The sequence below is a fragment of the Microchirus variegatus genome (assembly GCF_963457635.1).
Source record: "Microchirus variegatus genome assembly, chromosome: 18".
Taxonomy (NCBI): Eukaryota; Metazoa; Chordata; class Actinopteri; order Pleuronectiformes; family Soleidae; genus Microchirus; species Microchirus variegatus.
Window position 1 is genome coordinate 6,819,790 of NC_139819.1, and position 21,836 is coordinate 6,841,625.

The window sequence follows — 21,836 nt, forward strand, 5'->3', positions numbered from 1 at the left end:
ACTACACACCTTTACAAACATGATATTGTTATTCTTTGTATTATTTATTGAAAAAAACAATACACACATTTAATTTGGCAGAGATTTTTATTTATTTTTTTTACTCCGCATGCTTTTCCTGACACAACCCTCCCATTTATCTTTGGCTTGGGACAAACACAAGGAGTAACACTAAATGTGGTCCCCCCTTTGGCTGGGGTCAATTTAGAGTGTCCCATTAAAAATGAGCAATAAACCAATAAACCTCCCACAATGTTACACACTGGACCTTTAAAGAGAAAGACGACTACGAATGTGTTGCAGTTGCCAAGTGGAAGAGTTGCAGATGCAAAGAGAGTCTTTCCTCAGTGACATCAGAGCCATGGAAGAGGAACTTGCAACTCAACGTAAGAAGAGTCAAAGGGATGGATCCTTCAAGGAGAAGGTGATAAAACCCCTGACTGAAGCACATGTTATTACAATATGTCAGTTTTTAATTATTTTTGCTGATTTGTTGTCGTCACCATAAACAGAGCAGCGTCATCGTCACGTCAGTGCTGGAGAGAGAGGAGCTGGAACGACAGCTGGACAATTCAAAAACTGCTCTGTTCGCCGAACAACGGCGAGCGAGAGAGAAGCTGGAATCCGTGCAAGAGGTACAGAGGTGTTTATAATCGGTCTCGCCATGGCAACTGCTCAGTGTGAGTGACCTGAAGTCCTGGCTGCTCTTCATTGGCTTCCTGTTCATTTATAGAATTGATTTTATGTGGTTCTGAGCCCAAGAAATTTCATATCTACTATATCAAACCATAACTTTATGAAGTAATTACAGCCACATTTGCACTCAAAAAGACCATAAAGATAAAAACAAACAATTATTATTGATTTGATGTTATCTCTTATTAAATTTTTAAACTTTAAGTCACTATATCTCATTGAAGCTGAACTCACTCATCAAATGAATGTGACTTGTTCTGAATGTTGTACTTTATGAATTATGTAAACCAGGTTTATTATGAACAGAGGCCTTTATCTGAAATACTGTAGGTTCTAATTTAAAAAAGGGTAATTGTTATTATAATTAATTAAAATAAAATAATAAAAAATGCAAATAAATAATTTTTCCTTTGCTTTTTTCTTGGTGCGTTCCTTAAAGGCTTAATAGCCTGTTTCTCAGAAGATCGTTGTGTCCGTGTGATTTTAATGCCAGAAGATATTTGTTCAAGTTGTGATTTCAAAGATCGTCCTCAAACGTGTGTTTGTTTGTGATGTTGGAGCAGAGTTTAGAGCAAACACACGAGGATCTGCAGCGAGTCACAGAGTCAGAGAGCTCGCTGAGGAGCAGCTGTGCTCGTCTGCACGAGAAACAGACGCAGAAGAAGGAGAAGATCCAGGTTCAAGACTCTTTCTATCCTTCAACTCATTTTATTTTTTAAAGGAATAACCTGCCAATGAAATGGCAAAGTAATGTGTTACGTTGTTATTTCAGGCTCTGGAGGCTCGTGTTAGTGAGCTGCAGGCTGAACGTGGAGAGCGTCAGCTCAGGGTTGTCACTCTGGAGAAGACGACGGCACAGAAGGAGCTGCAGCTGCTCGACTGTCAGGAGCAAAGCGGCGCTTTACAGGCCGAAAGGGACGAACTGAAGGGGGCGCTACGACACCTGAAAAGCCAGCTCTGCGCTGCACAGAGGGAAGCTCGAGAGCACGGATATCAAATTATGGCAAGTGCTGGGAGTGGGTTTTGGAATAATATTCATATAACAAACTGAACTCACCAACAACAACAGTACAGACAAAATATTTGCATTAAAATAAATATTTCGCAGACTGCAAATCATGTTTATGTTTTGAAATCATGTTTTGGCATGTGGCGCCACCTACCGCCGTCTACCAATCACTGCAGTCAGTCGAGTCTCAGCTGCAGAGCAACCACGGGTTGCCAGTTACAGTTACGTCTGAGCTACAATGGCGGAGAAAACGAAACCTAAAAGACCTCGGTATTTTGAATTTGAGTGTAGTAACCGTTTTTGGCCACATTCTTACATATGGCGCCTTTAATAAGGAGGTTATTATGTTATTATTTCACATAATTTCAAAATAAAGGCAGGTGTTTTGATGCATAATAATATGATTCACAATAAAAAAAAATCCCATAGTTATCATGCAAAATAACCTATAAGTATATATATCGTATGAAATCGTTTGAAGGGTCGCGAGTTTGAGACCTCTGGTGTAAATGCCTTCACATTAAAATGTTTGGGAATCATATAAAATAGGCAATTACCATATTATATAATGTTAAAATGCATTAATTCATTGTAATGACCAGGCTATTACTCCATCTTATTTAACCTTTATTTTATATGAATCCACATATTTGACATGTTAGATTGTAGAGTATATGAAGTTTAGATGCCTCTAGAGTCCGTTGAAACCTTTATTTCTTGGTACACTCCCCAGAGTTACGTCTCCATGTGATCTTTGGTTCTTGCAGCTCAAAGAAGACGAAGTTAAGAAGCTCCAGATGTCTGTGCAGCAGCAGACGGAGCAGGCGAAGAGCCGCGAAGAGGAGCTGCACAAAGACGCCTCTGAAAAGGTTTTTTTTTTTTTCTCATCGTATTTACTCTCTATGTCGCTTCAAAAATGCGATTGCGTGATTTTCACAGCGCGCGTTTCTTCTCGTTCAGGTGCACAAAGCAGTGGAGGAGGAGAGGAGGAGGTGGGAGGCGGAACAAGAGGAAGCCGCTCTGGTTCACTGTGAGAGGCTGGAGGAGGAGAACAGGAGGAGTGTGGAGAGAGTGAAGAGTGAGCTGCAGCAGGAGAGGAGGAAAACACTCGCTCTGCAACACAAAGTGATGGAACTGAAAAAGGTGAGTATACTTTTCAGTGTTTTTAATACTTGTATCCTGTTGTTTACTCTATTTCTATTCAGCATTTGTGTTTATATACTTTATATTTGTCAGATTTTGTTGCTTATTTTATCTCATACACCATTCATTCCTTAAGTGAAGAGTGTCAGGGCCCACTTTTTGAAATCTGAATATCCTCTGAGGTCCAAACCAGAACCAGATCAAGGATTAATAATTGACAAATATATATTTTTTTTATATATATATTTATAATCAGCCCAATTTGCTTTATTTTGGAACTTGTGTATCTTTCAACACATTACAGCTGGACTCCAAAAATATTTAATATATAATAAAGTCATATTTGAAATTATCCATCAATTAAAATAAAAATTAAATACTTATATTGAGTGCAAATACTGAAATGTCTTAAGCACAAAACATTGAAGTGCTTTATATTTAATTAATATTAATATTTATATTCTTAAAAATAATATTTTTTAAGTAAATATAAAATGTCACAATATTGCTATATACATATATATATATAAGCTGCTATAATGTGTCAGATAAAGGAAAAATTAAACACAATTTTACACCAGTTTACAATTTAATTACAAAACTGAAAATTGAAAATATTTATTTCTGACCTCTCATTGCCCACTTGCAGTACCACTTTATCCCACTAGAGGGCAGTGGTCCACACTCCTATTCTATTACACTTGGTGGTGTTTGTTAACTGTTTATTTCTGAGTCTAAACAAATCAGAAGATATTTGAACTCTGTGTTTGTGTGATTTTCCTCTGGTGCATCAGAGGACGCAGGAGTTGGAGCGTGACAGCTGTGCTCAGCAGAGAGAGCAGGAGTCTCTGCTCACTGTGATCTGCAAGTCCCTGAAAGAGGAGCACCAGGCGGAGCTGCACAGGCTGAAGAAACAGATGGCTCAGGTCCAGGAAGAAGCACAGAAAGTAATCATTTTTATAAACACACATAAAAAAAAAGAGACAAATGCTGTTGTAGAGAAGCTGACATGGTGTGTTGTGTGTGTGGTCACAGGAGAGACAGAGGACAGAGGTGCGTCTAAATCAGGCTGTTCATCTGGCAGAGACAGAGGCTGGAAAGCTCCGGGTGATGCTTGAAGACAGAGAGAGCAGTTGTAACCGGATCACAGCGGAGCTGGAGCAGCAGCACAGGCTCTGGGCCCAGGAGCTGAGAGCAGAGTGCCAGCATCTGCATCTCCTACTGGAACAGAGCGGAGCCAAACTGAGTCCTGTGCCACTGCCCGTCAGGTATAATGGTCCTTTTTCTACAGCCAGATATAGACGTAAGAAGTGGATCATTTTGTATTCAACGCGGTGCTTGTGATTGTGATGCTGTTCAGTCCCACAGAAGCTCTGAAAGCACTGAGAGAGCAGGTGGAGCACGTCATTACACATCTGCACCAGGAGCTTCATTCACAACAACTCAATACTGAGCAGCTCAGGAAACACAAGGTATAGTTTTTTATAGAACTGCAAAGAACATGGTGTTTTTTTTGCAAATGCAGCATGTTATTTCTTTTTCAGGAGCGAGAATTGAGCATGCAGAGGGAACAGCTTACACTGGAAAACGATCAAGCCAGGGATTGTCTTAAGGAACGACTCATTCAGGTAAAAAAGTAATAAAGAATAATAATCATTTTCAAACAATAACGTCAACGAAATCTCTCCTCTCACACAGAGAACGAGGAGGCGCTTTCAGTGAGTTACTTGTCGTAAATTTGACTTTCACTTAGCGTCACGTGTCCTGACTGCATCTCAGGCAACTTGGAGCTGCGCGGTGAAGGAAACAGCAGCAGCTGTTCGGACACATGTCAGGCAACTGTTCACAGAGAGTTTGAATTAACTGAAGCCTGGGAACATTATGTTATGTTATGTTAGGTTATGGTTGCTAAATTTGATGTGGATGATCTGGGTTGCAGCTAATTCTCTTCCAGTGGCCACTCGTGGTACTGCAACAAAAAAGTTTATTTTTTGTAAAACCTTCCAAAAATTAACAACATATTTCTATGTATATATGACACGGTTTCTTTAAATGATCCAACATGTCCAGTTAATTCTCAATAAATACCACAATTCCCATAGAATAAAAAAAAACCTAGATGAGAGTGAACCGAACAGGTTTAATAAAATATCACGTTACACATTTTTAAACAAACGGTGTCTTCTTGTCTGTGCTCGGTGCAGGAGCACATTGAGGAGTTGAGCAGCCTGACCAGGTCTCATGTGAGTGATGGAGGAGGAGAAGGAGGAGGAGGAGTCGCAGCGTCTCTCCGTAAGCAGCTGAAGGCCAAAGACGTGGAGCTCAGGCAGCTTCAGAGGAGCATGAGTGAGTGGAAGGAGCAGACCACGACTCGTCTGGCGTGCAAGTTTGAAGAGGAGTTAACCGCTGAACTGGAAAGGTGAAAACTACCAATCCTCAAAAAAAATGTGAAAATTGAAAAATAATAATTTCTTTTACACAATAAAACTCAAGCCTCGTTGTCGCTTCTGTTGAGTTTTGCTCTAAACTTCCCACAGGTGCAAGACAAAGTTATTAAAGGGAAGGTAACTGGTTTGTGTGAAACATAGATGACGTACTCACTAACCGGCTGTCTGTCCTCGCATTAGCATGATCTAACCATAAAACCATAACCCAAACCATCTCATTCAATGATTTCTTTAAGGCTAAGCATCTTTTTAACATGAAGGATTACTTGTTTTATAGAAAAACAAAGATCCACGGAAGGGAAAGGAATTCTGAAAAGGCTGAAGGAGGCACAGAGATGGCAGCGAAGGTACATTTTTTAACTCTTCCTGTGTGTGCGTTAACGTCAAACATCCCCTAATGTTCCTTCTCTGCTGGTGTTCCTCTCAGAATCCCGCTTTCTCTCCCTCCGTCCACGTTGCTGTGGACTCTACTGCTTCTTCTTCTTCTTCAGACGTGGCCTCATTTAAGCTCCTGCGTCTCCTCCAGACCAGAGTGAAGCAGCTCCGCCTCGAAAACCAAACTTATCACTGGAATCCATCTCCTCCACACAGAGTCGCCGTAGACTTGTCAGGATCCTATCTTTCCACAGTGAGTTCTTTCCTCTCATAGCACGGGCGCATCTTTTATTTTTGTCTTTGCGGTTTATGCTACATCAGGTAATAATGGCGTCTCCTTCACAGATTGCTCAAGGCCAAGACCGGGACCTTCTCAAATAAAGGAAGTGAAATGTTGCTTAATATACAAGAACAACGTCCAAGAAAGTCAAAGTAATACTTTCAGACTCGCAGAGATGAATCATTTACTGTCTTGTGATGCTTCAGCAGGTCACGGTGACAAATGACACAAAGTGAAGATCCAGTCATGAAGTTCACATTCCCCCGTGTTAAGGCGGTCAAATTTTACACCGCGAGGTCACAGTGAGCTGTAAAATGTGCGATCAGCTGACATTTCACTAGAGAGAGACTCTCAGTTCATGTGAGTTATGTCGAATAACCTCATAAAGCTGAGGGTTCTTTGTCAGAAGTCGCTCGTATAATGATAAAGGTTACATGGTGTTTGACTGTGCAACACATACTTTCTGTTTCTGGGAAGCATAAAAACGACTTAATACGACTTCATCACACATACAGTATTTGTTTTCAGTCATCGTTCTTCAAAAAATATATACTGTATGAATACTATTTTATCAGGTTTAGCGGTCACATGGTGTTCCACAGGGATTAATACTGGGACCATTATTACACTGTTATTATGCAAGTCAAGCAAAATTCTGTTCAATAAAAAAGTCACACACAACCTTTTTATTGGCCATTTAAGAGTTTATTTATAAACAGATATAAAGTAGTAAACTTAATGGCTGATTGAGATTATGATAACATGTATGAAAATACAATCAAATCATAAAAAGGTGCCTTTGCGGGAATTTGCGAAACAGAAGAAAATAATTTTTGTACCACGTAAGTAACAACTGCAAGTCCTGTGGTGAGCAAAATGTGAGCACAGCACACGGAAAAAACATTTTAAGCTGAACTTGAAACTTGTAAACTGTACATCGTCATCATGTGCTGCACGCTGATGTTTCACAAAGTACAGAAATGAGATTGACAACACATCAGTGTGCTTTTGGACAAGCTTTGGCAAAATTCTGTACAAATTAGCTTATTTTTTGGAGGGGGCAAAAATGTAATTGTGTACATTTAATGAAATTGGTGACGCATTGGCGGCTGACACTGTGTCAATCTCTTGAAACCATGGCTGTTACTTTTGAGATTTAAATTAATAAAAGTGCTTCATAAAAAAGTATGCGTTACTGTCCTATGTCACATATCACATTGTTATAGGATTATTGTCAGAAAACAGCAAAGCAAAAATACTGCATGTGTTGCACACGCTGTCAAAAGCTGAATATTGATATAAAGCCAACATCATCTCACCAGCGTAAGGTGGTTCTTGGATCTCGATAGTCTTTTGAGTCACAACACTGTAAGTGTACAGTCGTGTCCTTTGGCATTACTTGGTCAATCCTTTAAGCACGGTTACATTTCCATGTCCTCTTCTCCGGAGCCGTGAGCCACAGGAAAACTGTCGTACAGGAGAGAAGAGGAGGCGTCTGTGGGTGAACTGGATGAGCTCGCTGAACTGTGAGGGACGGGAGACGGACACGGTGTTGGGGGTTGCTGCTGCTGCTGCCGCGGCGGCAACGTCTGTTGTTTGCGCTGTTTTTGTAGCGAGCTCTTTAGCCTTGGACCGAAGTGGTCGTCGGGAGGCCGCCACAACACCAGCTCCATGCAGGAATGGCTCCTAAGTGTGAGGAGAACGCAGGTGAAAGGTAAAAGGTTTAATTTTGCAAAGAGAGCACAAGTAGGGCTGGGTATTGATTAATTTAACTTCACATTCAAATCTTCAAATACAACTTACACAGACTGGGCCACTTTGTGTGGCAGGATGTCGCTGATGCTCCGCTGCAGACCCTCTTTCAGACTGTCAGACATCACCAGCACCGGTCGTCTCGGAGCGGGCTCGACATCCAGATTCTCCTCGTCGTCGTCATCCTCCAGCGTTATTCTGGACACACATCAATCAACACTTAAACAGGTACAGAGGGAGAGGGTACAGGGTTTGTTGATGTATGTGCTAGTCCGAGTGTTTGAGAAACTGATCTACTGAAATGCAGGCACAACCATCTCTAGGGTTTACAGAGAACGGTCAGAATAAGAGAAAATGCCACAGGTCAAAGGAGAATAGTCAGATTTAGAACTAAGCTATGCAGAAGACCATGGTTGAATGCACAACACATCAAACCTTGATGCTACAGCAGCAGAAAAACACAGCAGGTGCCACTATATTAAGTTTCCTTTCTCAAAGTGGCTGGTGAGTGTAAAACTGGGCTGAATTCATTCTGTATTAAACACTGGTGTTTGAGACTCACTGGCTTCCACAGAAACGTAACATTCCATTTGTGTAAATGTCAGATAATTGAAGTAAATCGTCAAATTATTTTACAATGGAACTTGTTTTAAACATTCTGATGCATCAAAATGCATGAAAAATCCTCTTATAATCAAATGTGTGCCCTCAAAGCCGTCAAGAATCAATTTGAGAGGAAGACTGCTGCCCTATTTGATATAATACCATAAAGCCGTAATGTGTTCCTGACATAATAAATGTGTCTGAGTGATCATGTCGACTTGTGATGCCACATTCATTGCCATAAAGAAGCAACTTTTATTTCCACATATTTCTTTTCTCACTAGAAATGGGTTTTTTGGAAGCTTTAACACATCCAGCAAATCACACACCTGTCTTCAATCTCCTGAAGTCTCCGCTGAGCCGCCTCGATCTCCATGCTGGAGTTGTCGTTCTCACATCGAGACACAGCAGGGGAAGGATGTGACAAAGGCAGTGGCTGAGGCTCTGAGGAGGGCTGCTGCTGCTGCTGCTGCTGCTGCTGCGGCGGCGGCGCAGTGCTGACATGCTGCGCAGACAGGGAATGGCAGCTGCTGGCTGCAGCCCAGGCCGGGTGAGTGCTGCAGTGCGAGTCCCCTGAAACGTCTACTTCAGCCTCCACCATTAACCTCCGCCTTTTGGCACTGCATCCCCTGTGAAAACACACTCATTTGTGAGTAATTAACACTCTGGAATTTGTAAACTAAGGCAGCGCTGACACTTACTCATCATCAACTCTCCTTCTGTTCTTTCTGAGGCAGCGTGCCTCCCAGCTGCTGTGGGGGAAAATAGATGTGCCATAACAGAAAATACACGTCAGTAACCTAAAATTGGCAGTGTATCGCTAACAAATGTATGCATGGAATCTACAACTTATCATCTGCTTACTTGTTAGAAGCTTTTGGTCTCCGTCGGTGGCCAGATGTGCTTGGAGATCCGAGGTCAAAGATTTGAGGAAGGCTTGTGGGGCCGGAAAATGAATACATGGCTGGCAGAAACTCCAGCTCACTGCTCACTGAGGGACCAGAGCGATGCATATTGATCCAGTTGGTGAGACGATTTGAGGAGAACCACAGGTGGACAACTACGAATGGAAATGAAAGATTAACATTGATCATCCGATAAGCTGATGAAGGTATTCCCTGTTAGTCCAGTGATGTAGTCAAGTCAAGCGCTGGGACTAGAGTCCAGAGACTCGATTTCTGACACAAAGGGTTTGATTCAAACAGTGGAGACGCAGGACAAGCATATCACTTGCCTGCATTCATAAGACATGGTCAATTCGACCTGCTGAAGTCCAAACGGAACAGAAGAAAAATCATTTAAAGGTGCATAATGTAATAAATCTAAAGCAACTGACCATAAAATCCTCCTAATATGTCGCATAGACTCAGGAATAATGTTCATATAACAAACTGAACTCACCAACAACAGTACAGACAAACTATTTGCATTAAAAAATTTTTTTGCAGAATGCAAATCATCTTTATGTTTTGAAATCATGTTTTGCCATGTGGTGCCACCTACCGCCGTCTACCAATCATTGCAGTCAGTAGACTTTCAGCTGCAGAGCAACCACAGGTTGCCAGTTACGTCAGAAAACAAAAAAACATAAAAGACCTGAATTTGAATGTAGTAACAGTTTTTGGCCACATTCTTACATATGGCACCTTTAAGTGACTTTAAATGTAGCATGGTTGCTGAAGTTGCCAAAGGAGGCTGGTCTAAATATGTCAGTAACAGCTGCTCTGGTGAAGTTTTTATTCACAAACGCCTCTATGGTTCACAGAGAATGGTCCAAAAAACTGATAAAACAAGGCAACAGTTACCTTTAATTACCACTTTGTTAAAAACCAATGTACACAGAAAACCATATGTGAACGCACAACACGTCAAACCTTGAAGCTGATGTGATACAGCGGCTAAAAACACACACCTGGTGTCACACCTGATTAAATGACCTATGAAGTTCACGCAGAGTGTAAATGACATATTCACACGGAGCTAGCTAGCTGCTTATGTCGCTATAACGCCATGCACTTTAATACAACACTCCTACAATGGCAGCTTGGGTCCTGTGATAAATAACTTTGCATAAGTTGACCACACAGACGCGAAGTGAACGTACACACACTGACCCGTGGAGCTGCCCTGCCCCTTTTTAGTGTCTGTGTTGTTGTTGTGTTGCTAGCTCTCCTCCGCTCGGCTAACATTCACCTCCTCTCACCGTAATCTCATTTGACGAACGGCACCACAGTTTGTTTGTTTTTTTTGCTCAAATGCGGTGAACGTTGATAATAATAACCCCACCTGTGAAGCAGCGATATCCCGCAGACTGACGGCGCTGAAGACGTGAACGGCCTCAGAGGCTACATGGTGACGTTGACGAGCTATTCCAAAAAATGAGTCGCGCTAGAAGATACGCAAGCTGCGCATATGTTCGTCGAGGTGAATTGTGGGGACTGTAGTTCGAGTCTGCAAAGGACTTTCTACTCACTCGCGTTTGTGTCAAAACGCTGGGTTGTATGGTAAAGTAAAACAAAACAAAAAACTACATAAGCTAAGTTAGTTCACACGTGCTGTCAGTATATTAAAGATATCTGGCGATGAAAATGCAAGCTAGACACATATCCACATTTCCTGCATCGTTTTCTTTCCAAAGACTATAAACAGCCGACAAGATACTTATCTCCAACTGTTTGTGAATGTGCTGACGAACAGTCGGTTTTAAAGGGAGCCTCGCGTTTTTTTCCCACTGTGTTGTCATCTCAAATAGCGAGTCATGTGACAGTGAAATAGTAGAAGTTGTTGTCTCTGCCTGCTTCATTACTCAGCTCTGATTCTTCCCGCTGGACGCTCTCTGAGGAGACAACAGCAGGTAATATCCATTAAGCTAAACTACAAACTAGCTAAACATTGTTATGGTAACCTCACCAGGTTGATTAGCTTTATGTTATGTAACAAATCAAAAACATGCTAACACTTTGAGATGTACTGTTTAACATCTTTGTACCTCACTTCTAATACGTGAAAAGTGTCATACTACTATAAGTTTTTTGGGTTTTTTAATAATTTATCTGTACTGTTACTGTATCTTTTTTTTGAGCAAACATTGATTTATTTCCACTGTATGTGTTATCCACCAGGTTATCCACAATGCTCTCTTGGGTCGTTATAACAAGTCTACTGGCGTTTGCCTCAAGCAAACCATGTGGTATGTAACTTTTTATAAAAATACAAATAAACTTATAAACTTTTAACTCTGATTATTAAAATACTCACTGCTCTTACTAAATCTTTGAAACCCCCAGTTTGCAAAATACACTGACTCACTGATCTGGACATTTACACATTTTGCAATGACCGATTTCGTGTTGTTTGTTTAGTGACAAAAGTTAGGCAATTGTTAAATTACAGAGAGTGGTGTTCAGTACTGGAGATTAATGTTTATCACAGCAGTGAAAATTCTATAAATTATTAAGTCTTCACATGTGTCTTTCCGCTTTTCCGCTTGCTGTGACTGCTGATGCTGCAGTTGTGGTTTTGCAATGCTTCAAAAGTTCAAGTCGGTGTCAGCAATTCAACTTTCCTTTGAATGATGTTATCCAGAAAACGAGGAGGCGAACAATGAGCTGCTCCTGTCGCTCAATAAGAATCTGCTCCGCTCTTTGGAGACACAAGCAGGGCTCCCTAATCCCAGTGTGCACTTGGCTTTGAGGATTTCTGATTACCACAACCACGCCAAGGAGAGCGAGCACCTGAGTAGGCTGACATCGAGCTTGCACAATGACTTGGAAAAGTAATTCTCTATTTACACGTATACAATGTTTTTCTCTTTCTTCCTTGACATCCTCATGTAAATCTTGGTTCCCTGTGTCTTTGTCAGCTCTCTCACCAACAGACAGGCGGTGTCCGGCCACTTGGCGCTGTACGCTCTGGCTCTGAAGTCCTCCTGCTTCGACCTCCACACAGTTTCCTTCAGCATCGGGGAGACGAGCGAGTCGCTGCTCACGCACCTGAAGAAGCAGATGGAACAGGAAAAAGAGCACATTGTCTGTAAGTGTCCTTTTGACTTTTTGGTAGGCCAAAGATTTAGATAAATAGTGATTGCCAAATATTATTTATAAGTGCCACATTTTCCATTTCTTGGAAAATGGAATCATCATTGAGGCAATTCATTAATTTATACTAAGACTAATTACTAGAGCAACTACCATTTACTAAAGTGGCACTCATGAACATAATTTGGAAGTTGCATTTTAATATATTTCTATATTTTTTTACATTTAATATTTTCTTGACACAGTCAGCAGCCGCCCTTTGACCAACTATTACCAGTACTCTCTGGGCGTGCTCGCTCTTTGCACGAGCGGCGTCAGGGTCAACAACCATGTCACCAACAAGCTCATCAAGGCAGTGGAAGATCTTCACTTTACACATGGAGACGTTGACAGCATTGGTGAGTCAAAGTGAAACAGAAATGATTATATAAAATGTGACTTGGTTAGTTTTTTTTTCCAGTTTATGCACTCATTATGGACACAGGACTGTAAATAAGGTGGAGCGAGATAATGGTGTCAATTGTTGCTCTGTCTGATACTGAACTTTACATTTTACTGTACATTTTATGCGGCTTTCCCTCACCAGACACATATGCCATGGCTGGGATGGCTCTCCAGTGTGTGAAAAACGGTGGTTTTCACGTGCACCACGCTGCTGAGCTGGACGCAGCCCTCACCAAGATCAAGCAGAAGCTTTTGTCCGCTCGCAGAACTGACGGTCACATTGGCAACGAGTTCAGCACGGGACTTGCTGTTCAGGTAAGGATCTTGTTGGTTCACCTCCCTTTGTTTGCTTCCACGATGAATTCCTGTACAATAAAAATAATTTTTTGTAGCCTGAAAGTATTTATGTGTTGCGTTCAAGGCCTTATTGGCAATGGGCAGCCCGGTGGCAGACTGTGCTCCATCAATGGAGGCAATGAGGACAGACGCAAGAAGAAACATATACCACAACCCCATGGGCATATCTCAGATCCTTCCAGCTCTGCAGCAGAAATCCTACCTGACCGTTAAAAACAAGGAGTGTCTCAATGAGGACAGTACGTTCAGCTTAATTCCCGTCCTCTTTTTGTTGCCATTTTTGTGTACGTAAATTGTAAATAACATGCTCCTCCAAATAGATACTCTGGTACTGGAGCCCATAGATCCTGTGGTGGTTTTACCAAGTGACACCAAAGTGAAGGTGACGGTGGAAGTGCTAAAGTCTGTTGGATCAGCTGCAGAGTTCACTGTTGATGTTCCTAAAGGCAGCTCTCTGTTCGAGGCTCTTGAACTTCTCCAGGGGAAAAGGGATGGCTTCACGTGAGTTCTTACAATACACCTTTTATGGATTAAAACGTGTGTAGCTAGAGTTATATGATTGCATACATCATACATACTGTTTGACAGGTTTGAACATGAGTCCAGCCTGTGGGGGCCTTTCCTGAGCGTGGTGAATGGTGAGCAGGCTCGGCAGAGCGACCGCACATACTGGCATCTCTCCTCTGACGGCACAACACTCACTGAAGGTGACAAAACACACACATTCCTTACAATATGACTCACTAATAGAGCATTAGTTTCTGTTCCTTTTCATCTAACGCCGGTTTGTTCCTTCAGGTGTCAGTGATTTCAAGATTCAGAAGGACCAGAAGATCACCATCAAGAACACAACCTACTGAGAAGTGGTCACTTTAATGACGTAGTTGTGGAAGTCGGAAGAAAATCAAAAGCAATTCACCCTTTGTTTTGTTTTTTTAATCCTTTGTTATGTTGATTGTGATAACACTTACACAGCCAGAAAGGTTTTGCATTTCAAGTAGGTTTGAGGTTTGAAGCTTGAATATAATTGTACAGTGATTTGAAACTGAGCTGTGAATATTACAAGTAATTTGTATTTTTTTATGATTATGCTTTTTTCTCCTTTTTTTAAGTGTATGTGGCCTTTTAAATAAAGATTTATAATGAGGTGTGTGTTGTTGTTTTTTTGTTACAACCAAAATAACTTATCCTCCACCACATATTTGATTTAATTGTTATTATTATTATATTTCACTTCTTCTTCTTTGGCGGACCTTAAAGCACTTCCGGGTTGTCAAATACTTATGCGTCATCACCTCAAATTACGGATATAGACAACAAATGGAAAAAATATAAACGCACAGTGAACGTATACTATTTCACAGCTAAATGTTAATCACCAATAAACCGCGTTTTAAAACGGACGAGATAAGTTTTGTCAGACGACATTTATTATGAAAGAACGTGAACCGGAAATGATACGTTGCTAATGTTTGTAGCACCGGGTTACATCCGTGTGAGCGTCACCTTTTTAGTTAACCCGAAAACTTGAACTCCACAGGGACTTTTAAAATTATAAATGTAAATGTAGATATTTATTTGTATAATGAGTATTCACCCGGGACGTTTCTGTTACACCAGAGAGCCGATAAGCTAAGCCGCTATGAATTTAACTCAATGCTAATTTTATTTTCCTCTTCTGCTCACTAAAATGACATTTTTATAAAACCTGTAGTACCTGTCGTGATGGTTGGACCGTACAGGTACGTCATGTTCAGCCAAGTGTTTAAACTTAGCAAACAACCAGGTCTGACACAGGTGAAGAGATACTTTTGCACTGTGTTTGCTGTCCAGTTGAGCAGACCTCGCAGCTTTTTGCTAGCTAAAAACAACACACCCATAACACAGACAACAACTAACCCGTGCACGATGGCAAGTCGGGCAAAGAAGTCTTGTTCTAGGAGTGTGTCTAGTAAAGCTTCATCTCAAGATGGGGAAGCTCGAGTAAAAAGAGTTTCCATTGAAGGCAACATTGGTAAGATTATGAATATTGTAAACTTTTACTTTCAAGCTAACTATAATCACACATTGTGTTGCTGGTAAATGCTAACATCTTTGTTTTATGTGACCTCTAATATTAAGCTGTTGGAAAGTCAACCTTTGCCAGGCTCTTGCAGTCAGCCTGTCCAGACTGGGAGGTGATGGCAGAACCTGTCAGCAAGTGGCAGAACATTGACAGTGGGACCTCGAAGGTATGCACACTTCCTGACCAGGGAATCTTGGAGGAAGAAGAAGGAAGCAAAGGCCACAATAATGACCCTTTCTGTTTTTTTTGTGTTGACAGGTGGCTGATGAATCCCCCCAGAAGACAGTCAGCAACCTGCTGCAGATGATGTACCAGGACCCCCAGCGCTGGTCGTACACATTTCAGACGTATTCGTGCATGAGCCGGTTGAGAACGCAGCTGCAGCCTCCTCCTGCTCACCTGCTCCGCTCAGAGGGAACACCTGTCCAGGTGTATGAGCGTTCAGTCTACAGCGACAGGTGAGTGATACATGAGTGTTTTCAGAAAGAAATAAGAACTACAATGAGATGGATGTGTGTGTGTATGTACAGTATATTTCATGCTCTTTTTATTTATTGACCAAATGCGTTCTTTTTGTACTCTGGACCGTTCAGGTACATCTTTGCTTTGAACATGTTTGAGCTGGGTTGTATCAACACAACAGAGTGGGCAGTTTACCAGGACTGGCACACCTTCCTGGTGGAGCAGTTTGGACACCAGGTGGAGCTGGAGGGCATCATTTACCTCACAGCACAGCCAGAGGTAAAAATGTTTAAGTGCATGTAAAACCATAAACATGTCACATCCTACAAGAAAATGTGACACTAAACAGTTGCTGTCAGTGTTAAACAGTTGTTGCTGTAAATTCAGCCTCTGCTCTGAACGTCTGAGGGCGTGTCCACACTGTAGGAGCTGGACACACACACACACACATTCACACTTTAACTGAGGCAAAAGCATGTGATAGTCGCTGCTCTTTCATCTTTGTACAGCAAACACTTTCAATCAAACCAATTTTTCAACAAACATTTCAAAGACCACAGGTTCAGTTGCAATCCTGCTCTCTCTCCCACTCCCTTCTCTGTGTTCATGTCTCAATGTACAGTGGCTGTAAATTATTGACAAAAATTATCGCTTTTCCAGAAATGCATGGAGCGCCTGGGGCAGCGGGGAAGGTCAGAGGAGCAGGGAGTGAAACTGGAATATCTGGAGAAGCTACATGAACAACATGAGAATTGGCTTGTGGAGAAGAGCACTGTGTGAGTAATAATAATGATCACATGGGTGTTGTTTGTCCTCCTCAAACTCTTCCTTTCTCACATTTTTACTCATTTTAGTGGGGGATGAAATTTATGACCATCTCTTGTCTGTGAGCTGGAGCAGCAACAATGTTTTCATACGACATTCTGAGGATATGAAAATACAAATACAGTGCTTAACACATTTATTAGACCACCACCCAATATAAGGTTTATGCTACAACTGCCCTCAAATAACAGCATTTTCAAAATCGTTTTTTTATGTTTCTGTAATGGTTAATACATATAAGTATATTGTAGAAGCTCTTTAACCAAAATAATATTGAAATGTCTAATTTACCATTTTACAAAAAAATATTATTTTATTTTTTTATTATATATAAATACATTATTTCTTGATTAAGATGTCAAATTATAGTTATTTACTTGCATTCCTAAACAGAAACGTTGGTTTTAGAGCTTTAATATTAAGCTTGATTAATTTCTGACTTTTTAAAAATATTTGTAAATGTTTTCTATTTTTTGTCAGGTTTACATTTGTTAAGCTCTTTATATTTCAACTAAAGTGTCTTGTCAAGTCAAGTTTTTTGGGACTGTAGATGCGCCTGAATCACCTGAGCATAATTCATGATGTGTGAAATGTAAAGTTACTCTTTTTTTGACCAGTTATAAAGGATAATTAATTCCACTGTGATATTGTATTTTATTATATTGTATAATATGATATAAAAACATTAAAACACATTTTAAAACTGAAATCAATGACGCCAGAGGATGCTCTAATTTGATTTAGTTATATTCCTTGCAGACATGTGTCTGACACAGTTTGTGTCTTTTTTTTTTTTTCCAGAACACATTTCGAGAAGTTAAAACAGATCCCTGTGTTACAACTCGATACCAGTGCGGAGTTTCAGAGTGACCCTGAGATGCAGGAGCAGTTTATTACAAAGGTACAGTTCTGTATTATCATTGTTTGATCATTGTAGCTGCTGTGCACCGTGTTAACCACATGGGGTCGCTGTATATGATTGAAGCTTGTATCCCTACAGTCATTGCTTTGATTTAAAGAGAGCTCAGTACTCTGACATGTTATAGTTTGATGTGTTAAGTGTGTCTGATCCACTGTGATCTTAACGACACCTTTTTGAACACAGGTGAAGAGTTTCTTCGATGCTCTGTGAGAGGATCGGTCGTCAGCTATAAGACCAACACTGGGAAACAGAAGATCATTATGACCTCATTTAGTCGAGTGTGTTAATGGACCTTTGAAAAGAACAATAGACTTTTACAATGAAGGGGAATATGAAGTAATCCATGAGTTTTTCTCTGTTATACAAACAGAAACTTTTACACTGTTACATTTATCAACTTGTTGTTCAGTAAGTTTTTTTTACTGTCCGTTCATCTTTAAATTGTTAAAACTTATTTATTATAGTAAATAACTATAAATTAAAGCCGTGCGATTCACTACCGTGACCACATGGCTAACACAGTTTACAGAACATCACACAGTTGTTTGTGTGTGATGCCGTTTTAAACATTCCTGACTGTTCGGAACAAGGAAATAAAGACGGGTGTTGTATTTGTTCTTTATAGATAAATAAATAATCATTTTGTAAAAAACAAATTGCAATGCATTTTTCATTTTATTACCAAAGTCATGTGAAACTGTGTCACTTGTGCCACTGTTAGGAAACAGAGAGGTGCTAATGGCTGTACAAGAGTTACGTGTTAATGTTTTTCTCTAAAGGATCAGGCTCCTGCATGAATATAAAAAGGGTCAGGCACTTTGACAGGACAATGACCTTGGCTAAATGTTTTCTCCTCTCTGCCCCTGTGATGTGCTCTGATGATCAGAGGAGCTGCTGGGATGTCTGGAATGGTCAGGGGTCATCAAAGGGCAGCTGTCCACTATAAAGGGGGCCTGTCTGCAACTGTGACTGCACACAGCAGCCTGAGACCAGCTGGAGGAAGGAAGGCAGCAAGCAAGGAAGGAAGGAAGGAAGGAGCTCTTAGTTTGACTTTTTTGGCTAAAAATGGAAACCAGAACACTGACCGTTCTCTGCACGCTCCTGCTCAGCTCTTGGGGGGTAGTTTTCTCCACCCAGGGCCGCAGATATCGATCGGGCCTCGAGAAGCGCCTGTCGTCGAGTCATCGCAGCAGCAGATATCCTCTGTACATGATGCAGCTGTACCGCTCCTTCAGGACCGCCGACACCTCAGCGCCCGTAGCCGTCGACGCCGTCCCTTCGCATGGGGACAAAGCGTCGGCGCACAGCTCTGATTCTGTCCTCAGTCTAATGGCCAGAGGTGAGTGAACACTTTGGTTTTGTGGTAAAAATAAGAGCATGTTTACAGTGTTTGTTTCTGCTGTGTGTACTGAACAGCTCTCTGTTATCAGACCCTCCTTTTTTCTTTTCTTTTTTTTTTACAACACAGCAAGTGTCAGAATGCTTATTCTGCTTTAAAGGCTTTCTCTGTTTTATGTGACAGGGTGTGTATATTAGCCCTCAGACGTCCCTGCACAGGGGGGTTCAATACACATCCTGCTGTTCTGTTCGCCCTGCTGCTCCACTGTTTTGACATTTGTCCGGAGGATCTGGTTTACCCAGAGTCTTCCCCAAAGTGCTGAATGTGAATTCTCATATACGTCTCTCCCATTTTTTTTATTTTTTTTTATTTAAGGTTGTCATCAAGTGGGTGAAAGATGGACCGTGACGTTTGACATGTCAACCGTGTCCGCCAGTGAGCTTGTTCAGATGGCAGAGCTGAGGATCGGACTGCCGGCTTTCTCCGCGTCGAATCGAGCCACTGTGGATTTGTATCACTCCGGGAAGCAGAGCTGCGACCCGGGTAGCCCATCCTGCCACGATGAGCCCCTTTTCCTGGGGAGTTTTAACACTTCAGCAGGCAGCAGAAAGTCTTCCTGGAAGGTTTTTGATGTGACTGCGCTGTTAAAGTACAGACTCTTCCAAGGAGATGGCGTCTCAAACCAGGAGGCCTCAGGAGATTCTGAGGCAGAGCGTGGGAGCGGCGCCGGGGAGGACGGGGACAAGACGAGAAAAATACATCATCCAATCATGAACAGAGTCATGATGGTCGTCTTCTCCAAGCACAACCTGCCTCAGGAAGGCCACGCGGCGTACAGCATCATCCACACGGTCGAGAACTCAAAGCACGTGACCACGGACAGAGACGGCGGCGAAAGTCAAAGTCGGCGCCACAAGAGGAACAAGATGGAGAGGGTGAGAGCGGCGGCCGCGGGAACCGCCCCGACGGCTGAGCCGCAGGTCCAGAGGCCGCTGTGTCGCAAAGTGGACATGTGGGTGGACTTTGATCACATCGGCTGGGACGAGTGGATCGTGCATCCCAAGCGGTACAACGCGTATCGCTGCGAGGGGGAGTGTCCGACACCGCTGGACGACTCCTTCCATCCCAGCAACCACGCGTACATGCAGGTAAGATAAGGCAACTTTTAATCACATTCACAACAGCGTACTCATTTTCTTTCATGTTTCCAAATATTAATGTGAGTTCTTTGTGTGTGTGTGTGTGTGTTGTTTTTTTCCCCCCCAGAGCCTCTTGCGACATCACCACCCAGAACGAGTGACCTGTCCGTCGTGCGTGCCGACGCGCCTCAGTCCGCTGTCCATGCTTTACATCGAGAACGACGATCTGACCCTGAGGCATCACGAGGACATGATCGTAGAAGAGTGCGGTTGTCACTAAAGACTCGTTTAAACTTTAATGTCCATTTATGAAAGCGAGACTTCATCCTATAACGGTGGAGTGAGCTCCACTGTCCAAGCATTTGATCTATTTATACATTGTGTATATTTTGTACATATAATATTTTTTAAATATATGAAGACGGTTTATTTTGACAAAAAAATGTGGTTGTTTTTTATTTCATTTCTTGAATATTGGATTAACTTAATTTGAAGTTGAATGAATTTCTATACCCTTTATACTGTAATATAACCAAATAAAAATCAATGATAACATTTTTTGGAAGTTTACGTTTTTTTATTCATTTTTCCAAATATAAATAATTGGGATTCTCTTTCACCTTTAATTAGCATGGTTGAGTGTCTTCTAATGTTCTAGTGTATTTAGGCCCCCGACAAACCAGTTTGTCGTGGTTTTCTATTCTATTCTTATGCTAATAATAAAAGTACTATATATATATGTGTATATAATATATATATCACATTTCAGGTCTACCAATTGCTAAAAATCCTCGAAAAATGTCATTTATTGAAACCAAAATTTCAGTTTTTGCTGAACAAACCCTTCAAGTTTTTCACTGATCTTCATTTAAAGTGTAAAACAGACCACATTAAAGCAGGTGATTAGGAAACTGATTTTGATAAAGTCCAATTTAAGCCTCAATGCATATTTAAAAGTATACATTTGCTCATAAGATGAACAGTGACACACCTTGTGATACAGAATCCCTCACAGCTTCAACCTGTTTGAAGATATTCTTCCAAATCCCACTTGTCTTCTCTCACAGTTCACCAGCAAAGCGTTTAGTGTATTTGTCTTCCTCCTCGCCTCCAATCCACATCTCTGTGCACACACACACACACACACACACCATCATCATCATCATCAGAGGTCATTAGCTGCTCTCTGTCACAGGCTTCTTTTGTTGATTGTGATCAAACAGGCGCAGAGAGTGGAACAACGTGGATGGACGACGGTGTTCCAGGGCACGGAGAGAAAGCAGTAGCACTTGTTTGTTTTTTAGGAGGGGCGGGGACAGAGGGGGTGTCAGGAAGCAGAGGTGACGAGCAGGACCCCCAAACAAACAGAGGGAGAGGAGAGTCAACGTCTGGACGCCGACGCTACTGTGGAGGAAGAACAGGGAGGACTGGAAGTGATCTGCTGAAACTGTGCAATCCACACTGGACCGAGGCCAGACCCAGACCAGGGCGCAGACCAAGACCAGACAAGACCAGACGGAATTCTTTCAGGTGACTTTTCTTCCAGAAATGACCACGTTGACATTGACGCCTTTCAGGTTTTACCACTTCACACAAATGGTTTCTAACCCTTAATCAAATTGTACAGTTCCACAGTCTGGCTCATAAGATTACCGATACTGGCTCTGTTTTTATATCTCTAAGGCTAGATGGAAAATCATTAATGCATTCAGGGTTTATTCAGTTAATTAGAATTGTGTGGGATAATGACCGTGTTCAACAGGAGGTCATTTTGGACATGAAAACAAAGCCACAGGAGCTTGACCTTGGTGTCGTCACCTCCTGGTCTTTCCTGAACAAATGTGACCTTGTAAAAAAACAGGATTTTTAACACCATCTCACACAAATGATCACTTGTGTTTCTCTTGGTTTATCACATGTTAAGACTCAGAGAACCAAGCC

The 21,836-nt window shown here is 41.6% G+C and overlaps 4 protein-coding genes across 5 annotated transcripts; 3 read left to right on the top strand and 1 right to left on the bottom strand.

The window, feature by feature from the left end:
* Nucleotides 1–6,651: 6,651 nt before the first annotated feature.
* ccdc117 (coiled-coil domain containing 117) lies at nt 6,652–10,672 on the bottom strand. 2 transcript variants are annotated; one of them, XM_083904534.1, is made up of 6 exons: nt 10,592–10,672; nt 9,170–9,365; nt 9,007–9,054; nt 8,635–8,934; nt 7,754–7,900; nt 6,652–7,636 (listed from the first exon to the last, which is right to left on the bottom strand). In XM_083904534.1, exons 2-6 carry the CDS (start codon nt 9,316–9,318, stop codon nt 7,372–7,374), a joined length of 909 nt encoding a protein of 302 aa, XP_083760660.1. In that variant the 5' UTR covers nt 9,319–9,365; nt 10,592–10,672; the 3' UTR covers nt 6,652–7,371. The 2 variants fall into 2 exon arrangements, with proteins under 2 accessions (XP_083760660.1, XP_083760659.1); XM_083904533.1 differs by having other exon boundaries at nt 9,007–9,057.
* A 398-nt stretch (nt 10,673–11,070) lies between these two features.
* On the top strand, nt 11,071–14,289 carry tcn2 (transcobalamin II). The gene is made up of 10 exons (XM_083904888.1): nt 11,071–11,159; nt 11,428–11,495; nt 11,891–12,080; nt 12,168–12,337; nt 12,588–12,740; nt 12,929–13,101; nt 13,208–13,382; nt 13,464–13,644; nt 13,732–13,850; nt 13,942–14,289. The coding sequence occupies exons 2-10, from the start codon at nt 11,438–11,440 to the stop codon at nt 14,001–14,003; spliced, it is 1,281 nt and encodes a 426-aa protein (XP_083761014.1). The 5' UTR covers nt 11,071–11,159; nt 11,428–11,437; the 3' UTR covers nt 14,004–14,289.
* A 762-nt stretch (nt 14,290–15,051) lies between these two features.
* On the top strand, nt 15,052–17,696 carry dguok (deoxyguanosine kinase; the record flags this gene model as incomplete). The annotated part of the gene is made up of 7 exons (XM_083905136.1): nt 15,052–15,157; nt 15,265–15,374; nt 15,467–15,666; nt 15,802–15,949; nt 16,331–16,446; nt 17,297–17,396; nt 17,601–17,696. The coding sequence occupies 7 exons, from the start codon at nt 15,052–15,054 to the stop codon at nt 17,625–17,627; spliced, it is 807 nt and encodes a 268-aa protein (XP_083761262.1). The 3' UTR covers nt 17,628–17,696.
* Nucleotides 17,697–18,482: 786 nt separating this feature from the next.
* On the top strand, nt 18,483–20,175 carry LOC310940402 (nodal homolog; the record flags this gene model as incomplete). Its single annotated transcript, XM_083905357.1, has 3 exons — nt 18,483–18,756; nt 19,132–19,904; nt 20,023–20,175. The coding sequence occupies 3 exons, from the start codon at nt 18,483–18,485 to the stop codon at nt 20,173–20,175; spliced, it is 1,200 nt and encodes a 399-aa protein (XP_083761483.1).
* Between the last annotated feature and the right edge of the window lie 1,661 nt (nt 20,176–21,836).

Coding starts and splice junctions, on each gene's coding strand:
- ccdc117 (XM_083904533.1), bottom strand. CDS start 9,318: ATGCATCGCTCTGGTCCCTCAGTGAGCAGTGAGCTGGAGTTTCTGCCA. Junction 7,901..8,634: donor CTTCAGGAGATTGAAGACAG/GTGTGTGATTTG, acceptor ATGTGTGTCCAG/AATAACGCTGGAGGATGACG. Junction 7,637..7,753: donor CACAAAGTGGCCCAGTCTGT/GTAAGTTGTATT, acceptor CCTCACACTTAG/GAGCCATTCCTGCATGGAGC.
- tcn2 (XM_083904888.1), top strand. CDS start 11,438: ATGCTCTCTTGGGTCGTTATAACAAGTCTACTGGCGTTTGCCTCAAGC. Junction 12,081..12,167: donor TTGCACAATGACTTGGAAAA/GTAATTCTCTAT, acceptor TGTCTTTGTCAG/CTCTCTCACCAACAGACAGG. Junction 12,741..12,928: donor TGGAGACGTTGACAGCATTG/GTGAGTCAAAGT, acceptor TTCCCTCACCAG/ACACATATGCCATGGCTGGG.